The 17,855-nt window shown below is 49.3% G+C and overlaps 5 protein-coding genes across 5 annotated transcripts; 1 reads left to right on the forward strand and 4 right to left on the reverse strand.

Annotated features, from left to right (window-relative positions):
• LY89DRAFT_702701 (putative plasma membrane ATPase) lies at window positions 1-3,704 on the reverse strand (the record flags this gene model as incomplete). Its single annotated transcript, XM_018217268.1, has 4 exons — window positions 1-1,725; window positions 2,263-2,901; window positions 2,959-3,182; window positions 3,302-3,704. 4 exons carry the CDS (start codon window positions 3,702-3,704, stop codon window positions 1-3), a joined length of 2,991 nt encoding a protein of 996 aa, XP_018061137.1.
• Window positions 3,705-3,933: 229 nt separating this feature from the next.
• LY89DRAFT_692147 (uncharacterized protein) lies at window positions 3,934-4,513 on the reverse strand (the record flags this gene model as incomplete). The annotated part of the gene is made up of 1 exon (XM_018216474.1): window positions 3,934-4,513. A coding segment is annotated over one exon (436 nt), but the record flags the coding sequence as incomplete, so codon positions are not given.
• A 4,234-nt stretch (window positions 4,514-8,747) lies between these two features.
• On the forward strand, window positions 8,748-10,708 carry LY89DRAFT_396869 (major facilitator superfamily transporter). Its single transcript, XM_018207240.1, has 3 exons — window positions 8,748-9,010; window positions 9,064-10,042; window positions 10,093-10,708. Exons 1-3 carry the CDS (start codon window positions 8,890-8,892, stop codon window positions 10,604-10,606), a joined length of 1,614 nt encoding a protein of 537 aa, XP_018061139.1. The 5' UTR covers window positions 8,748-8,889; the 3' UTR covers window positions 10,607-10,708.
• A 76-nt stretch (window positions 10,709-10,784) lies between these two features.
• LY89DRAFT_743424 (uncharacterized protein) lies at window positions 10,785-12,300 on the reverse strand (the record flags this gene model as incomplete). Its single annotated transcript, XM_018220952.1, has 5 exons — window positions 10,785-10,878; window positions 10,944-11,316; window positions 11,375-11,641; window positions 11,700-11,823; window positions 11,869-12,300. 5 exons carry the CDS (start codon window positions 12,298-12,300, stop codon window positions 10,785-10,787), a joined length of 1,290 nt encoding a protein of 429 aa, XP_018061140.1.
• A 4,599-nt stretch (window positions 12,301-16,899) lies between these two features.
• On the reverse strand, window positions 16,900-17,768 carry LY89DRAFT_678369 (uncharacterized protein; the record flags this gene model as incomplete). The annotated part of the gene is made up of 3 exons (XM_018213738.1): window positions 16,900-17,001; window positions 17,053-17,270; window positions 17,321-17,768. 3 exons carry the CDS (start codon window positions 17,766-17,768, stop codon window positions 16,900-16,902), a joined length of 768 nt encoding a protein of 255 aa, XP_018061141.1.
• Between the last annotated feature and the right edge of the window lie 87 nt (window positions 17,769-17,855).

Genomic DNA, 17,855 nt, shown 5'->3' on the forward strand with positions numbered 1-17,855 from the left:
CTAATCATCCTCCTCGGCCTCGGTGGCCTTGGTGGTGAGGTGCCATCTGTTGCCTCCGTGCTCGTCTTGCTCGTGAGCAATGGCGACCTTGGAAAGATGGGCGAGGATGTTCTCCATTTGAGTGTCAGCACGAGAGCGCTTGGCACGTCCGAGGTTGTCGAGCCATGAGATTTGGTTGAGGAGGAAGTAGACCATGGCGATGAGGATGGTAACACCAATCGAGTAGCCCCAGACGATAACAACGGTAACGATGGAGGTATCTCCACCGTGGGTGTTGAGAAGAACGTTCTTGGTAGCTGGGTCGGATGGGTCATTCTCCTTCATGGTCAACCAGCCAAAGACACAGAACAGGGTTGAGATCACATCGACACCGAGAATGGCGCCGACGAGTTGCCAAGATGGCCAGGTGTTTCCACCACGAGTGACGAAGATGAGCCAGTTCTCAGTGAGGGAGACTTCCAAGAAGAGTATACCTTGGATGTTACCGAAGTTCTCGACGATACCACCGTTGGGGATGAAGAGAGCACCACGGAGAACCCAGGTACCAACAGCAAGAAGACCACCGAGGATAACGGAGATAATCCAGATCTTGGGCAATTGCCACTCGACAGGACGTTGCTCGAAATGGGCGTTATCGTAAGCGACAGCAATGGTAGCCAAATCAGCGAACAAGGCCAAGAAGACGATGAGATCGACACCAATGGTCTCGTTGATGATGATCATAGAGGTGACGAGGTAAATTTCCAAGTGCAAGCAGAGAGCAATACGGTATTGGATATATGCCTTCATACGTTGGAAAATTTGACGGGCGATCTTGATGGCAGAGACGATGGTGGAAAGACCTGGGGCAAGGAAGACGATATCGGCAGCGGCTTGAGCAGCTTCAGTGGCACCCTCGACGGCAATACCACAGTCAGACTTCTTCAAGGAAGGAGCATCGTTAACACCGTCACCAGTCATGGCAGTCAAATGACCACGTTGTTGCAACATCTCGACGACCTGGTACTTGTGCTCGGGGAAAACTTCAGCGAAACCATCAGCACGCTCAACGAGATCGTGTTGAGTAGTACCGGAGAGACCACCGTGGATGAGACGTTCAGAGTTGTAGACCTTGGTACCGAGAGCCAACATCTTGCAAGTTTCCTTGGCAATAGCGATAGCATCACCAGTAAGCATCTTAACAGAGAGACCGAGAACTTGAGCTTCAGCGATGGTGGATGCAGTGTCGTCACGTGGGGGATCGAACATGGGCAACATTCCGAGTAATTGCCAGTCACCATCACCCTTCTTGCATGCAACACCGAGAGAACGGAAACCACGTCGAGCGAACTCAGTAGTCTTGGCCTTGTACATGTCGGAGACTTCCTTGGAGCAGTTGGACAGGTTGAGAATAGCCTTGGGAGCACCCTTGGCGCAGATGTAGTCAATTCCCTCTTGAGTGTTGGTGACCTCAGCAGTGATACGCTTGGAGACGGGATCGAAAGGAGTGAACTTGATTGTCTTCCATCCTCCAGCAAGGATCTCCTTGGCTCTTGGGTATCGCTTGAGAGTGAGGATGGTAACCTTGTCGATGGGATCGAGAGACTTGACGTTGTGGGAAGAAGCAAGAGCAGCCACAGCCATCATCCAGTTGACATCGACGCCCTCAGCCACGAATGGCTCACGGATGGACAATTGATTGGCGGTAAGCGTACCGGTCTTGTCGGAGCAGAGAACATCGACACCCTGTTTCGCATATGGATTAGCGCATGTTCACGCAGCAGAAACAGTAAGGCTGTTGCAGATGTGCTATTGCATGGCAAAGCTTTCGTGGGGGAGGGGCAGTGAACCAGGGCAGCTCCGACGAGCCGATATCCACTTCATGCACTGAATGCACGTAAGCAGCCCCAAGGGACCCATAGCTTGGACGTCAAAACCAAACAAAAAAGATAGTTTTGACGTCCATCGTTACTGGCAGTAATCGATTACAGCATATGATGGGGTGCGCAAAGGATTTGGGCCCTCAACGAACGAATGCGCGGGCAATGCAGCGATTGGGTTCGTCTGCCGGATAGCGAATCCGCGTGCAGCACTGATTCGTTGATGATGCAAGCTTCTGCACTGGACGGCACCGGTCGCACGCAATGTGCCGACACGAGCTCCACCGCCAAAAAGCAATGAGGGGGATCGGATTGGGGGAGATTGTGCGGGATATGTGCTGCGATGAGGGTGGTGTGATGTGCAGAGAAACGAAATCAAATGCAATGACGGGGATCAACTTACAGCGAGCGATTCAATGGCAGTGAGCTTCTGCACGATAGCCTTTTCCTTGGCGAGATAAGCAGCACCTACAGCCAGAGTGGTGGTGGTGACGACTGGAAGACCGACGGGGACACCGACAATCAAGAGGATCAGGGCGTAATGGAGAAGGTTGAGCGAGCTGTCTTCGGGAGTGGCAAGGTGCAAGTGATGGAAGAAACCACCGATCCAGGCTGCGAGAATCCAGAACATGACCAAGACCAACAGAGACGTACCGATGGAGTTCATGATGGCCTTGAAATGTCCTTGATCCTTGGCTCCAGTGACGAGAGAAGCAGTGCGACCGACGAAAGACATTTTGGCGGAGTGAGTGACGAGAGCATATGCCTTTCCACGCTTGCAACCGGTGGTGTAGTAGACAGCATCTGCGACATACTTGTCGACGGCGAGAGACTCTCCAGTCATGGCAGATTGATCAATGGCGAGGATAGCATAACCTGATCCGTGCTTGTGCTCTCCCACATCATCCTCGTCCTTCTCGTTGGCAGATTCACCAGCTTGAGCTTCGAGTTCACGGAGATATTCAGTGTAGCCGTTGGGGTTATCGTAGGCAGAGATGATGCGAGAATCAGCAGGAACAACTTGTCCATCTTCGATGATGATCTGTGAAAATAAATGTTAATTTTGGCCAATTGACCCGATGGAAGTGAGAAAACTTACAATATCACCGGGAACCAGCTCACGAGCCTTGATTTCTTGTTCTGAGCCATCACGGATAACAGTGGAACGCATAGCAATATCACCCTTGAGCGAAGCGACAACATCTGCTGCTTGCTTCTCCTGGTACCAACCGACGATGGCGTTGAGCATTAGAATACCGATAATGACACCGAAATCAATCCAGTCACGCAGACCAGCAGCGAGCAGGACGGCAATTTCCATAACTGGCAGAGAGAGAAATGTCAATTGAGTCCAATTGACGTGAAAAGCATGATTTACGAGCCATTGAGGCTGGTGGGCGAGGAATTTTGGGGGGGGGGGGGGGGGGGGGGGGGGAACTTACCATACAGAATTGGGCCGGTGAAATACGAGAGGAACTTCAAGAACATGTTCTCCTTCTCGGTGGTCAACTCGTTCCAGCCAGTCTTCTTGCGGCGATTCTCGACATCGTGAGAGGAAAGACCCTGCTTCCAGTCGGTGTTTAACCAATCCTCAGGAACCTCGAAGGTCGTGCCGCCTTGCGCGTTCTTGGCCTTCCCAAACTGGTACCACTTCTTCTTGGGGGCATCGTCGTACGTGGAGCCAGCGATGGAGCTGCGACGTCCATCACGGTAATTCGAAATGTACTTGACGAGATTGCCGTACTCGCCGAGATCCGCGTCGTTGTCAGCGGCGCCGAGGTGGTCGCGCGTTGCCTGTTCCTTTTCGACGTCGCCGTTCTCGATATCACCGTTGGGAGGTGCCATTGCGTCCCTTGGTCACTGAGAGGAAGAGGGGAGGAGTCGTCTTCGCCAGTAGCTATCTGCTGTACCGGACACCGATGGACTGGAGGAAGAGAGTGGGCGAGGGAAGGTTGAAAAAGAAGAAGAAAAATTGGGAAGCAAGCTCTTTATGGTGGGCGGACGGGCTGCTAAATATCTCTCAATTTCGGTGGGCGATCAACAGACTTGGTTTGGTTTGGTTTGGTTCTAAGCTGGCTGCAGAGCTCCTACCACCTAGTAACCTAGTAACTACGACACTACGACACTACGACACTGCACCAAAAATTTACTCGCTAGACCGGATCCGGCTAGCTGATCGGTTTTGACGGCCACAGCGAGCGTTTCTGCATTTCTGTGTTCAGATGCCACCAGCAGCCAAAATCAAAGCCAGCCCCATGCTATGCCAATGCCAGGCCAGGCCAGGCCAGCCCGAGTGCCAAAGTACAGTAAACCCCGTCCAGTCCCAGTCCCAGTCCCAGTCCCAGTCCCAGTCAGTCCCCGTCAGTGCCATACCAGTCAGCGGCGTCATCTCTTCTCGCTCGGACGAGACGGCAGTCTCAGTGAGGGTTGAGTGGGCTCTGCTTGAGTTGGGATTGGGGTGGGCACTCCGTGTGGGATATTGAGGGATTTCCAGGCCAGCCAGAGCAGCGATGACCGACCAGACCAGACCAGACCAGACCAAAGCCGAGTTTATCCTGACCATGGAATTGTGGACAGAAGGCTGCTTTGATCGCTTTCGCCAGTTCCAGTTCCAGTTCCAATTCCATCTCTTGCGAGGTGATGTGGAATCCATGGCATAGCATTGGCGTGGCCATGGCAGTCACAGAGAAGAAAAACGACTACAGCAGACTACAGCAGACTACAGCATCCGCGGCCCCAAAGTGTGTGCACGTATCGATCCTATGCTATGTGCCGCCGCCGCCGCAGCCCCAAAATCAAAACAATGGCGATTGAGATTGGGATTTCTGGCGCGTGGGTTGGGGCACGTCAGAGACACCAGAGTGGCAGAAAATACGGTACGCCGGACTGAGCTCTGGGCAGCACTGGGCAAACGTTCCTAGGAAGACTAGGGTATCCTAGTATCCTAGTACCCTAGTCAAATGCCTACTAAGTACTGTATCTTTCCGCGAAGCTCCATCTAGGGTGCATCGTCTCCAGGCGGCATCCCTCGACATGGAAATTCTCGTGAATCTCTTGCTCCCTCCTATGCCGACCTGGAATCTGCTCTTCCACTCCCATGTCAGCTTTGATTGAATCTCGACTAATCTTGAATCTCTCTCTTCTCTTCTTTGCCCATGTCCGTCTCTGGCAGCAGCAGCAGGCCAGCCAGGTCAGATACCCGTCCGTCCCCTACTAGTCGACGGAGCTCTCAGAGCTTGAGTGGACACCTGAGATTCACTCCCCGTCCGTCCTCTCAAAGAAAACGCACCGACCGTGCCGGCCATTGACCAATCGCAGCGGCGCAGAAATCATTACAGAACATTTCTAGTCAATTGCCGCATCCACCAGCAGGTGCCGCTGTAAGACGACTGCATGCTGCACGATGGGGACTAATGGGCTGCAGCAAGCAAGCAAGCAAGCAAGCACGCACGCACGCAGCTAACTTGGACGACGAGGCGAGAAGCGGATACGGTGGATAGACCGCTGAATTGCGATAATTCGAATTAGCTAATGGAGCTCGACCCTCTCTCATTGGGCGGGAAGAGCTTCACGACGCTTTGAAGGCGGGTCCAGTGCACGACAAGACATGAGACTGTAGACCAACGGCTCTAGGACCGGGAGAGCAAGGTCTCGGTCTGGCTCGGAGAGAGGGTGAGATCCACTGTGCCATTGGTGGCTGCTTTCTTGATAGGTAGGCCTCGTCTCGGTTCTGGCGGTACTATCTGGGCCAAGCGGCACGTCTGTTCTCCAGCGAGAGGACCGCGAAACAACTTCATTCCGCCTAGTTCGTCTCCAAACAATTTCCTCACCCAACGATAATCTGCGTGCGTTCCGGAATAAGAATAATAACAGCGAGCGAAACGGAAATCTGCAATGAGGATCTATCTCTCTCGGTTCCACTCCTCTTCTCTCGTTTGGGCTTCCACTCTCCGCGTATTTATGCTGCTCAAACAAACTCCGAGATACTGTAGAGATCTAGAGAATTGTTTTGTTTCTCCAGTCTCCAATCTCCCCTTCTCCATCCTTCCTAACGCGAGTCAGCTAGACGCAGCTCCACTCCCAGGATGTCTTCCTCCCTCAAAGCTTAGCATCCCGATTGACGTTTGAGCTAAAGCTTCTGATCTGTCCTGTCCTGTCCTGTATCTCCGTCCGTAGCCTCACTTCTTCCTCCATCCCTCGCTGCTTTTTCCTTCTTGTTTGTTTACGGAGGAAGTGTGCCGAATGAATCCACTCTCCACTCACAATTTCGTATTATTGCTTATCTCATTTTTTTTCTTCCACTCTCACTCACTCTGCACTCACTCTGCACTTCACTCTGCTAGCCTGGCCGCCCTAAGCGGCCTTCCCGGTCCTCCCGACTTTTATGCGGCGGATCTTTTCTTTATTTCTCGCACCTAGGTATAATTTTTCTATGCGGCATTTTTGCACTCATCACGTGGACGATCTCCATATTTTCCCAAGCAGATCTTCTTCCTAGCTGTTGCAGCTTTTTGCCTGCCTGCAGAGAAGGCTTTCGAATCCTTCTTTCCTGTCGCAAAGATGGGATGCAAGCGTGTGGGGGGGCTAACCTCGAAATTTTCCTTCACGCACGTTGGGGGTTGAAGTGAAGGGGAGGAAATGTTTCAAGACAAGCCAACCCCCCATGGGTCCGGGAATAAATGACAATCGTTCAAGATTCTTGGCAGGCACAGACGTGACAGGTAATTTTACCATCCACCTTTCCACGATCGCCACGGGTCGTGATTGGACGGAAGCGGATATCAGCCGCTGAGATCAGATAGCTGCATGGGGTGGGAACGGTAACGGGGGAGCTCCAGATTCTGTGATGGTGCAGCAAGATTGTCGAGCGCCGTGTTTCATACCCTTTGCCTGGCTGGCTGGCTGGCCCTTGGGAAGCTTATTTGAGTGCGTGAGTAGCAAGGACGGAGAAGGGTCGTCGTCGTCGTCGGCGTCGTTGTTTTGTTTCAGTCTGAAGAATTCTTATCTGTCGGAACGGAAGAACACAGACTCGATTTTTCTAGATGAACTTCTTGTCACGTCGGACTGGTGTTTGAGAGCGCGGCATTTACAGGATGGATAGGATGGATGGGAGGATCCGGTATCTATCAAGGTGAGGAAGATATCGGATGCCTTCGAGACGTGAATCAATCGTCCACCCTCTAAAGGTAGATCTTCTCTTGGACGGCGGCACTCTGAAGGGAAACTCAGTTCCTGATTCAGTATTCGCCATGCCTTTGCCAATGGCAGCAGACGCTTGGGATGTATCGGCTCTCGAATCGTGTTCATTCCTCTACTGTAGCTAACACAGTACCAAGATGCCAATGCCCACGCTTTCCTTACTCATACACTCATCACTCGCTGCTCTTACACCACCACTACCACCCTTCCCTTCGTACATTAAATCTTCAACCAACCTGGGTAAGTACAGTAAGTAATCAACACATGATGAATAATCGTCTTCGTCGTACAACGGGCATTACAACCACCGCGCTCTCGTTCTCGGAAATCGCGGAACCTCAACCCCAGCAAGAAAAAGCACCCCGAATTGCGGCTTTTAAAAAGTTCGCTGTAAGCTCTATCGCGAATGCCCTCAAGTGAAAAGCGGTGAGTGAGTGAGTGAGTGACTGAGTAAGGGAACTGCACTCGTGCCCTCCTACTTGCCGGATATCCAGGAGCCGGAGATGCAGGGCGGAGAATTTTTTTTTCTTTCTATTTGTACGGTAGAGCATGCTAACAAGGGTATGAATGAAATAATGCCTCATTGAAATCTATTTTTTACTGTACTGCACTGTACTCGCATGTCTGTCTGTCTGTCTGGCTGGCTGTCGGCATCACCCAAGAAGCGAGTGAGCGAGCGAGGGAAGGAAAGTCTGGAGGCGTCTGTCTCTCGCAAGACCTGCACGATAGGCGAGAAACGGGTGAGCAAGGCAAGGCAAGGCAAGACTAGGGTACTGTAGCAAAAAAAAGTCCCTCATAACGATGGTGAGGCGTTCAAGAGTTTTCGCTCTCCTTCAGAAAAGCCATGCCATGGGATTGAGGCATTTGGCGTTTACAAAAATTCTCTTCTTCTTCTTCTTTTCTCTCACTCACGCATCCATGAACGAAACTGGGATTTTTCTTGAGTGATTGCTTGATTGATTGCTCAAATGAGTAACGGCAAGGTACAACGGCAAGGTATCTTTTTTTTTCCCTTCCAAGAAAAAAGAGGAGAGATAAGCGACAAGATGAGAGTTGCACGGCGACGCGATTACGAAACTGATTGAGCGAGGCAGCTGGGTGAGGTGAGTTCAACGGTAAATTGGCAACGGCAGATTTTTTTTCTTTCTTGTCTTTGTTTTTGGTTTTGGTTTTGGTTTTGGTTTTTGGGGGTGGAGAGCTGAAAATTGTTTTGATTCAGCTGGTTCAGCGTATGTTTGCTTTTAGTGAGTGTTGGTGAAATGAGGTATATATGACATCCGAGGCCCCTCTCTTTTTTCCTGGGATTTTCCATCGAAAAAAATCGACGGAGAAGGTTCGTCGGAATCAAGTCAAATCAAGGACAGGAAGAAGGGGACGGGCCGTTGCTTTGTTGATGTTCATCTCCCGTTTGATTGAGCTGGAATTCTACGAAAGAGCCTCCAATTCTGGACCTCGGCGCGAATTTCCTCGCTTCTCAATTGTTTTATTGCGTTTCATGCGAGTCGATTTTTCGATTTTTCTCACAATTCTATCCAAGCCAAAATAAAAACGGGGTCATTAACAGCAAGTTGCGTTCTGATTCCTCTTTCATCTTCCAATTTCTGATAAGAAAACTCACGGACAATCCCATTCTTTCATTTCTCCCACTCTTCAGCAAAACCAAGATCGGCGGCCAAGTATGCCTGCCTATCTCTCTATCTGCCCGACAATCATCAAAAACACGCAAACAGATGCAAGCTCCTCTTGGCATCTCACCGCGTTCTCTCATATATACCATTTCACTGTACTGCAAAATGTCTTTCCACATGTTCTGGACCCAGTCAGGTGAAAAATGGCAATCATCGAAGATAAATCCGCACCAGGGACACTGCACCTCATTGACGAAAATGGCGACCTACACGTCAAACACTCCACCTCCACCAAAGACATCGTCCTAATCCCCATCCCCTCCGGTACCTTCCCTCTCCCTCTCCCCTTTCCTCATCACGTGCTAACAACTCCCAAGACGACCCAGAAGACCCCCTCAACTGGCCCCTCCCCCGCAAACTCCTCCAAACCTCCTGCGTCGTCCTCTACACCATCATGATGGTCTTCCCCTCCTCCGCCGTCTACTCCGTCACGACCCCCATCTCAAAAGCCACCCACCTCACCGTCAACGACCTCGTCTCCGGCACCGGCGCCATGTTCCTCTTCTACGGCTGGGGCTGCATCATCTGGCAAGCCTTCGCCCTACAATACGGCAAACGCCCCGCGTACCTGCTCTCCATGTGCGTGTCCATCGTCATCATGGGCGTCACGCCGCTGTGCACGACGAATGGGCCGTATCTCGCGACGAAGATCCTGCAGGGCTTTTTTGGGGCGCCGGTCGAGAGTCTGTGTGAGATTTCGATGACGGATATTTGGTTCTCTCATGAGCGGCCGTTATGGTTGGCGGTGTATGGACTCAGTTTGGCGGCCAGTGGGAAGTTGGCGCCGGTTTTCGCGGCGTTTATTAATACGGGGATGGGGTGGCGGTGGACGCTTTGGTGGTGTGCGATTGGGATGGGGGTTGCGTTTGTGTATTGTTTTTTGTTGATGGAGGAGACGAATTATGATCGGAAGGTGAGTTTGGTGGAGAGTAGTTCGGATGAGGGTTCTGAGCCTGCAGTTATGAGCGGAGATGAGAAAGCAGGAGAGAAGAGCGTCCCTGCGGCTGTGGTAGAGACTGGTCAAGTCACTTACCCGAGGAAAACGTACTGGCAAAAACTCTCCTTGACAGGAGACAAGAAACGCCCAAATCGACTGCTGGAAATCATGTGGTCGCCCTTCAAATTCTTCACGTTTCCCGTGGTCGTCTGGGCGGGATTCATGTACGGAACCAACGCCCTCGTCTGGCCTGGGATCTTGAACGCTACTGCCAGTCCAACATACACGAAAGTCTACGGATTCGACAGCAACGATGTTGGATTTGCCTATTTCGGGGCTGTGGTTGGTATGATTCTTGGGTACGTTCCATTCCCCTTTTTCTGAGAAGCAATGGCTAAAGCATGAACAGCTCCCTATGGGTAACCTGGTTCGGACCCTACCTCGTCCTCCGCCTCGCCCGCCGCAACAACGGCATCGCAGAACCAGAACACATCCTATACCTCTTCCTCGCCTCCCTAATCAGCGTCCCCTTCGCCATGCTGCTCTGGGGTCTCGGCTCCACCTCCAAAATCCACTGGTTCGGCCTCGTATTCGCGCAATGCATCCTCGCCATCTCGTCTACCCTCTGTCTCTCAACAGCGATCCAGTACGCTACCTCAGCGTATCGCGATCTAGGCGGGGAGTTGATTACAACCATTATTTTGATCAGGAATACGTTGAGCTTTGCGATTAATTATGGGATTACGCCGTGGATTGAGGCGGAAGGGCAGAGGGAAACGTTTATTACGGTCGCGTGCATTGCGTTGCTTTGTAATGCGACGATGTTTCCGGCGATTTGGTGGGGGAAGGGGTTCAGGGTTAGGAGTGCGGGGACGTATTGGGGGTGGGTGGAGAGTGCGAGGGCGAAGGGGTTGAGTCATTGAGTTGAGGCGTGAAAGCGGTGAGAATTGTGGAAGAAGGATAAAGATGCGAGTAATGAATCACTAACTACATGGTGTATATACATAGATCTCTGTACATAGCTTACATAGCAGAACGGCTAATATGTACTAAATCAGACGACCCTGAAACTCCCTAAGCTGCGCGTATCCTGCAACCTTCTTACAGAGAAATAACAGGTACATCCATGGAATTGTCATTTGGAAAAGCTGAATCTGGGTTCAGAGCCAGTGCATTGAGGACATCGATTGCTTCACTGCAGAGAATACTGGTAAGTTGCATATCTTCTCCAGACCCCAGACAAGGAAAGCTTGAACTCACAATTGCGTTCTACCCGTCGCCGCTGTATACTTCGGTCCATCCCAACTCGACCCATAAAGCAGCGGTTTCGTCGCATTATCGCTATCATAGTTGACGAGACTCCAGTACTGAATATTGACGTACTGCCTAATAGCGTCTTGCACGTCGGCGTCCATGAAGGGGTACACGAAGTGGAGACGACGGATGAGAACAGACTGTATACCAACGACCTTGGTGGAGGTATTGGAGGTATGGAGTAGGACGCCCTGGTTGGTGTTCCATATATTGGTGGTAAGGCTCGAAGTGAGGGTTTTGCGGGCGATGGTAAGAGCTGTGGCGTTGGAGGTCAGGTTGGAGAGGAGGGTATAGGCCGCTATGTAGTTGCCAGTGGTTTCTACCAAACATTAGCCTTTATAAGGGTAGGTTGGAGTGAGGGGAGGAAATAGACGGACGCAGGACAACGAAGTGGTATTCCCTCGAGCAGTTCTTCCCGTTTATCGGACCATTAATAAATCCGCTAGAGAGATCAATCATGAAGCGATCCATGAATTGCAACGCATCATAGCTCCGGTTACAGTACCACATGTTGGAGGTAATTTGGCACAGCTTTGCGGAGAGGAGAGCGTAGACAGCTGTCGAGCCGGAATCAATGTTTGGTTGGCTGGCAGCTTCAAATGCACCCGGTTGGTCGTGTTCTGATGGAAATCCGTTCTGCCAATCTTTGAGGGATGATGTTTTAGTGCGAGCTGGTTGATGCCATGACCAAGAGTGACTTACAAACACCGCCGTACATGCTCTTACCATCACACGTCGACACCAGCGTATTGTTCGGAAAGTGAGTACCTTTGAGATAACCTTCTTCAATAACGGTCTCATTTATGAACCCATGGTTAGAAACAAACTGTTCGTGTCAGCCAAGTCATAAAAAACCGCGGAGTTGATATACATCATGGACGCTCTTAGCATTCTGGAGATAATCCTCGTCTCCATAGGCCGCATACCCCTCCAGACTTGTCAGCGCGGCCCATCCCGCATCATCATTAAAACAGTCGACGAGCGGGCTATGCCAGTACTCGTAGCAGCCTCCGGGATGATCAGCGTAGTAAGTTTCATTGCTGTTAAAGGCATCGTAAAATGTCCTTGTTTTGTGGTCAAAGTCCCATTGTGCAACGGTGGCGAGAGCGTTTTGGCCGAGCCAGCCAGATGGGAAGCTGGGTGATGCGAGGAGAGCGTGGATGCTGGCAAGGGAGTCTTGGTCGATGTTGCTTCGTGACTGTTGGAAAGTTGGGCTAACGTAGGTTGTGTTGAGGATGGTGGAGGCCCAAATGAGTGAGGATGCAAAAGTTAGTAAATGGAGTATTAAGACAATGTTCAGCATTATGGATATTGTGCGTAGATTTTGCCAAGAGCGACGGTGCGACCCCAAAGATTGGAGAAGGGTTCCACCCCATATACTTAAATTACTTCTATGCTATGATAACATTGCACTGATATTCCTACATCAAAAAGTCAAAAAGAAATCCTTTGTGGCTGAAGTTATCGCAGCGTATATTTCCAGGGATCTATTTCGGGATTTGACGTACATCGCAATTGATAGTTGTAGAACGACACAGTGATTCGGCACAGGGTTCAGAACAGCGACTTTTAGCTCCCTCTAGCGATTACTGATCTTCCACTTTGCCACAATTCAGGATTTCAGCCTCAGTACGCGTCGCGCTTCTTGAAGCTTGTTTTTTCATGTACCAGGTTATACAATTACTACGATGGCGTGCATCGTGTTAGATTATAATGTGAGGATTCTCCTAGCGATTTGCTTTTGGGGGCGAGGGGCGGGCATCCAAAGTTGTAAATATGCAGATACGTTAAGAGTAAGTGAACAAATCGAGGGAGAAAACGTGAATTCATCGAGTTGTTTCGAGTTGGCGATGGAGGTCGTAAATCTAAAGTCGTGGAAGAGAAGTGAAAGATAGACATCGTGGATTACCGACTGCCTAGGTTCGTTTCGCTACTCTCTCTCAAAACTATATATACCTCTGTTTGTGCATATCCTTTCTACATGAAAAAAAGACGGCAAAGAGTGCAATTGGGGTCTCCGGGCTCTGAAGCGTGCGTTGACACTTCTTTCTCTGCGCCGGGCGATTTCACTTAACTCATTATCTTTTCGTTGTCAATCTTTACTTCACTTTCACTTTTCATATCCAATCTTCGCTGCTTCTTATAAGAGCTTTGATTTCCGGTCTCAAATTGGGGCCACACATTCCGTATATTCGAATTAAACCCACTGAAGTGAAGTGTCGCCTTATGGACGGTTGTCAGCGGCTACCAAGCGGACTTGGCTTGCTTCAAGAGCTGAATTGGCTTTAGCTATGCATATACGAGTGAGGATGGTTGTATTCATATACTTCCAAGAAGTCTGAGAGCAGCGCTCTGAGGCGAATGAGAAGGAAAGGGAATTTTAACGCGACATCTACGGTAGGTGTGTGATGCGGCAAAGGGGAGCCTGAGAGAGGTGGGACTGGTATATAAAGGATAGTGAGTTTCCGAGAGTTTAAAAAAAAGTACAGAGTCGAAGGAAATTGAGTCCGGCACGACAATGGAAGCCAGATAGGCGTTCTTAGAACTCGGGCTGCTTCTTGTCATCTTTCGTAGCTTAATGGGGAAAACTTTCGACCATACTGTGAGCATTTGATCCCTGGTTCCTGGCAAGTTCGCTGTCAATATTCCATGCTTGTTGTCAAATTTACTTCCACACCTCCGGACAGAATTTTTTTATCTAAGCTCTAGAGCTATTCAATACTCGATCGAAAAGAAAGTTTTAAAAGCGACAGCATAAGCCACGTTCCTATTGATTCGTTAGTTAACTATGACGATGTTGAATTCAGGAGCTGACAGTCGCTGTTCGGAAGTCTGGGTGTGTACTGTATTCTGGCCCACACGTCGAATAAAGGGGTGCTTTTATACTCCTCTGGTGCAAACACGAAACACCTTTTCACTTGAAGTGTTTGTTAAAGTGAATGAAAGATCTCATTTCCTTTCAAGCTGTCCTACCTTTCAAATTCGTTGAGTGAATCAATAACACTCAGCGTCCACTTCTCTCATTGGGTCAGGAGGTCTATGAATCGGCCTTTTGGCACAACGATGTGATCAACCAAATACTCTATCATAAAATTCACTAATCGCACTTCTTGACTCACAACCTCAGCGGAGCAAAAAACGACCGACCGCCGAGAAGTATAAATAAACCAGACGGCACGGAGAAGCTTGAACCTCCGTCCAAACGCACGCAACTAGAAACTCGTCACCTCATTTGAGGGCCATAGGAACTTGAGTGGGGGAGTAGTCGCTAGGACGAAGATACCAGAGACGTTTTGAGTAAAGTTAAGGGAGAAAGTCGGGGGATGCGTTATGAGAAAACGAAAGTCATCGGTGGTAATGCGTTGTTGTCAACAAATGTGCATGCTTTTATTGAGTTGAGGTGATCTAATTGTGGGAGAGTCTAGACAGGCAGCGTGACTAGAATCGTCGGACAGATTTTGCTGATTTCACTTTCATTGACGGAACTTAAGTCTAATCTAAGATGTTTGTTCACTGTCAAGTGAAATCTCATTGTCATCCATCTGAATATCAATCATTAACGACAGCAACACCTCGTCCCGGCACCACCAAGTGTATAACGGCTAACTGGTTGTCTTCTATGGATCAGTAAAACTATCTTTTAAAAACTGCGAAGAATCACCACAACATCGTCACCTCAAGACCCAGAATGGACCGGGCGTTGTTGGGGTTAGCAGAAGACATTGGTCACGTTAATTAAAGGACGACGACTCGAAAAGAAAGGGAGTTTTTATACCCTCGAGTCCCGATTGAATATTCACCCCTGCCTAGGAGCAACGTTTTACACTTCAATTGAATAGTAGCAGAACAGTTTTGATGGTTTGTGTTGTGACTATCGGGTTTAAGGTGAAGTTGTATATGGCTTGTCATTCTTTTCACTAGAAAGTGAACCCCTTTGTCATATTTGGAACACAAAGTATCAATATTTTGTAAAGTTCCTTAAAATCAGCAATAGCATTCTGAAGTCTGGCACCAAAGCCAGGGTTTATCACTATAAAAACCAAATCTTTATCCCAAAAAATTACATACTCTGAGTATTTAATGCTAGAGTCAGGACTTGTCGCCCCTAAAAGTCGCAAATTGATTCGAAATATCTGCAACTTTGAATCTCTGGCCCTAGAGTAAGACCTTCGAGCTTGAGATATGATTTCCCTATCCTAGATATTTACACACTTTGAATGTCTAGTATTAGAGCCAGGATGTTGACCCTAACATATCACACTTCTATCCTAAACACTTACACACATCAGATATTTGGTACCAGAGTCGGGCCTTTCAGCATTAAGCTGTCGCATCTTCATCCCAAACATCCATGCACTCCGAATATCTAGTTCCATACTCAAGACTTGCCGCCCCGAGAAGTCGCACCTTCACCCCAAACAGCCGCAGACCTCGAGACCCCTGCCAAGTCAAACACAAGCGATGAACCCCTTTCGTAAGCGAGCACCCTCCAAACCAAGGCCAAACCAACCAAAAGAGTGAAACACCACTAACTCTTCAAACAAATCCGAAGCCGCTTTATCATAATCCACGATAACCTTTTCGAGTTCGTCCCCTCGCTGCTTCTCACATCTCATCTAGCGCTCCGCTGTCAAACGGTAAGCGTACCCCACGACCCCACTTGGGCTCAGCCCTATGAGCCACACTAATTCAAACCGCCTGCTCCGCTACAGCTCATCGGGTTTTCTCCTCTCCACTATGTATAATGCAGTGACGGTCTCCGAAAATTTATCAGAGATGATGCGATATTTCACAAAGTGATGACGGGAATATAAGGAACGGGCCCAAAGATGTTGCTACTTGGGATACGTCAGTGTTTGTGGAAGCCACAAAGAAGAATCAGACGACGCGAAAAACAATTCTAGAAGACGTCAAGAAGAATTCGAGAAAGGCGCTAGAATTTTGAATGAGACGAAATCTGGATCTCGGTTTTGACCCGAAATTCTGTCACCAATGATGGGGTCTTCGACTCTTAGCCGAGTCTAATCTAAAGTAGTGATTGGCTTTGTTGCGCGTTTTGGGGGTCTGAGGGCAGTTTCTCTTTTGTGCACTCTTCTCAGGGTCTCCACTGGTATCAAAAATTGTCTTATCTTAGCGTCGCGAACAATCTGTATTCCCTGATCGACCTAGTCGGATTTGGGAACATTTCTTCATTCCATCATCACTTGCGGGAGATATCATGTGGAGAAAGCTAAGTGAATTGCCAGAACAGATATGCCATTTCACCGTGAGCTAAAAGAATAAGACTCCTTTGCAAGTGCCACCTGATTAGGCACGGGTATCATATATATGACGTTACGACTGGTGAAGAGAACACCCCACCACGAAACGTTCGGGTACCAGCACTTAGCCAAAAGTACTAGGAGGAAACAGAGATGACATTGTCTACGCCATCGGGCATACTAATAATCGATGACAGAGTACCCGATGCACTTGTAACTCCCGTAGTAGTGTTTGGACTAGTCTGGCTCTTCGTCCATAACGAATTTCACACTACCAAAGGTGAGATCGTCGTCCTCAGAAAACTGTCAAGTTGTAGCTTGTATCAAGTGAAGATGCATGAGGTACATTCGAAACTATAAGCGATGTCGATGATTTAACGTGCCGAATGTTTTTGAGATGACACGACATCACGGATAGCTTCCGGGTCGGGCGAGCTCCTGGTGCTAACCATATTTGGGTGTGGAGAATCTCTCAAAAGAACATCTCGCCTGTCATCGGCCGAATGGACGGGGAAAAGCCGTAGAGGACCACAATCACACCCTCGAACAAAGTGCCTTTACTTTGCAAAATTGCAGCATGTGAAACTGCATCATTTTGTCTGATTGTTGTCCAAAAAGCTTTCCGGGCATCAAGCGGGCGCTCAGTCTTCGTCGGCAGATGAAATTTCTGCATCTTGTAGGTCACCGTCTTTCGCATCAATGCGGATGAAGATCGACGACAGGGCTGCGCAAAGGTAGAGTCCCTGCATCAATTAACATTTCATGCTTCTCCAATTTCCGATGTCTAATCTCACCGCCGCTACGAAAAATGGCAGAGCCCACCAAAATTTAGTGAGCCTCAAGGAGGAGGCAAAAATCTGCTGCATGGCGGGGTCGCCAACAGCATGGCCCAAGCTCTCGAACACCACGATAGCAGCGAAAAAAGTCCCTTTCGTATCATCCGAGATCCAGTAGGAGACCAGCGAGAGTGCTGATACTCTACTCCCAAAGCCAGAAGCGAAGATGAAGACGCCTATGTGTGTCAAAGATGGAGAAATGCTCGAGGGAGGGGTAGTTGGGTACCTAAGGGCAAAAGAATACCGCTTTGCGCAAGGCCAATAGCCAGACAACCAATGCACATCATTGTTACACTCGTTCTGACAAGGAATAGATCAATGACTTGAGGGCGAACGTCGTACTTTTTGCGGATGTAAGCTGATAGTTGAGGGATGAGGAACAGGAATAGAAAGATGTTGACGATTGCTGTCTCGGTGTAGAAGGTCGCTCCGGTGGAGATCTTAATGCCAAACCGGACAGAAGCATATTGTATGAGGATATTGAGAGTAGTATATCTGAAGATACCAACAAGGAAAACAGGCACAACCAAAAGTACATTGATGTTTGAAAGCGGTGATAAAATATCTCGAACGCCTGAAGACTTGTTGGAGTGGCCTGTTTCCCCGACGGCAGACACATCCCGTGTGTTTGGCATAAGAGCGAGGAGTAGGAGGCAGGCGAAAAGAGACGCCATTGCAAGGCTGCAAGGTATCCATGGAGATATGTCAATCGTGACTGAAGCCAGGAACGAAGCGATAAGCTCCGCGACATAGAATGCAGA

This window comes from Mollisia scopiformis, assembly GCF_001500285.1.
Source record: "Mollisia scopiformis unplaced genomic scaffold LY89scaffold_40, whole genome shotgun sequence".
NCBI lineage: Eukaryota > Fungi > Ascomycota > Leotiomycetes > Helotiales > Mollisiaceae > Mollisia > Mollisia scopiformis.

Excerpts from the sequence above, each read along its gene's own strand:
- LY89DRAFT_396869 (XM_018207240.1), top strand. The coding sequence starts at position 8,890 with ATGGCAATCATCGAAGATAAATCCGCACCAGGGACACTGCACCTCATT. Across the intron at positions 9,011-9,063 it reads CCTAATCCCCATCCCCTCCG|ACGACCCAGAAGACCCCCTC; the intron begins GTACCTTCCCTC and ends ACAACTCCCAAG. Across the intron at positions 10,043-10,092 it reads GTGGTTGGTATGATTCTTGG|CTCCCTATGGGTAACCTGGT; the intron begins GTACGTTCCATT and ends AAGCATGAACAG.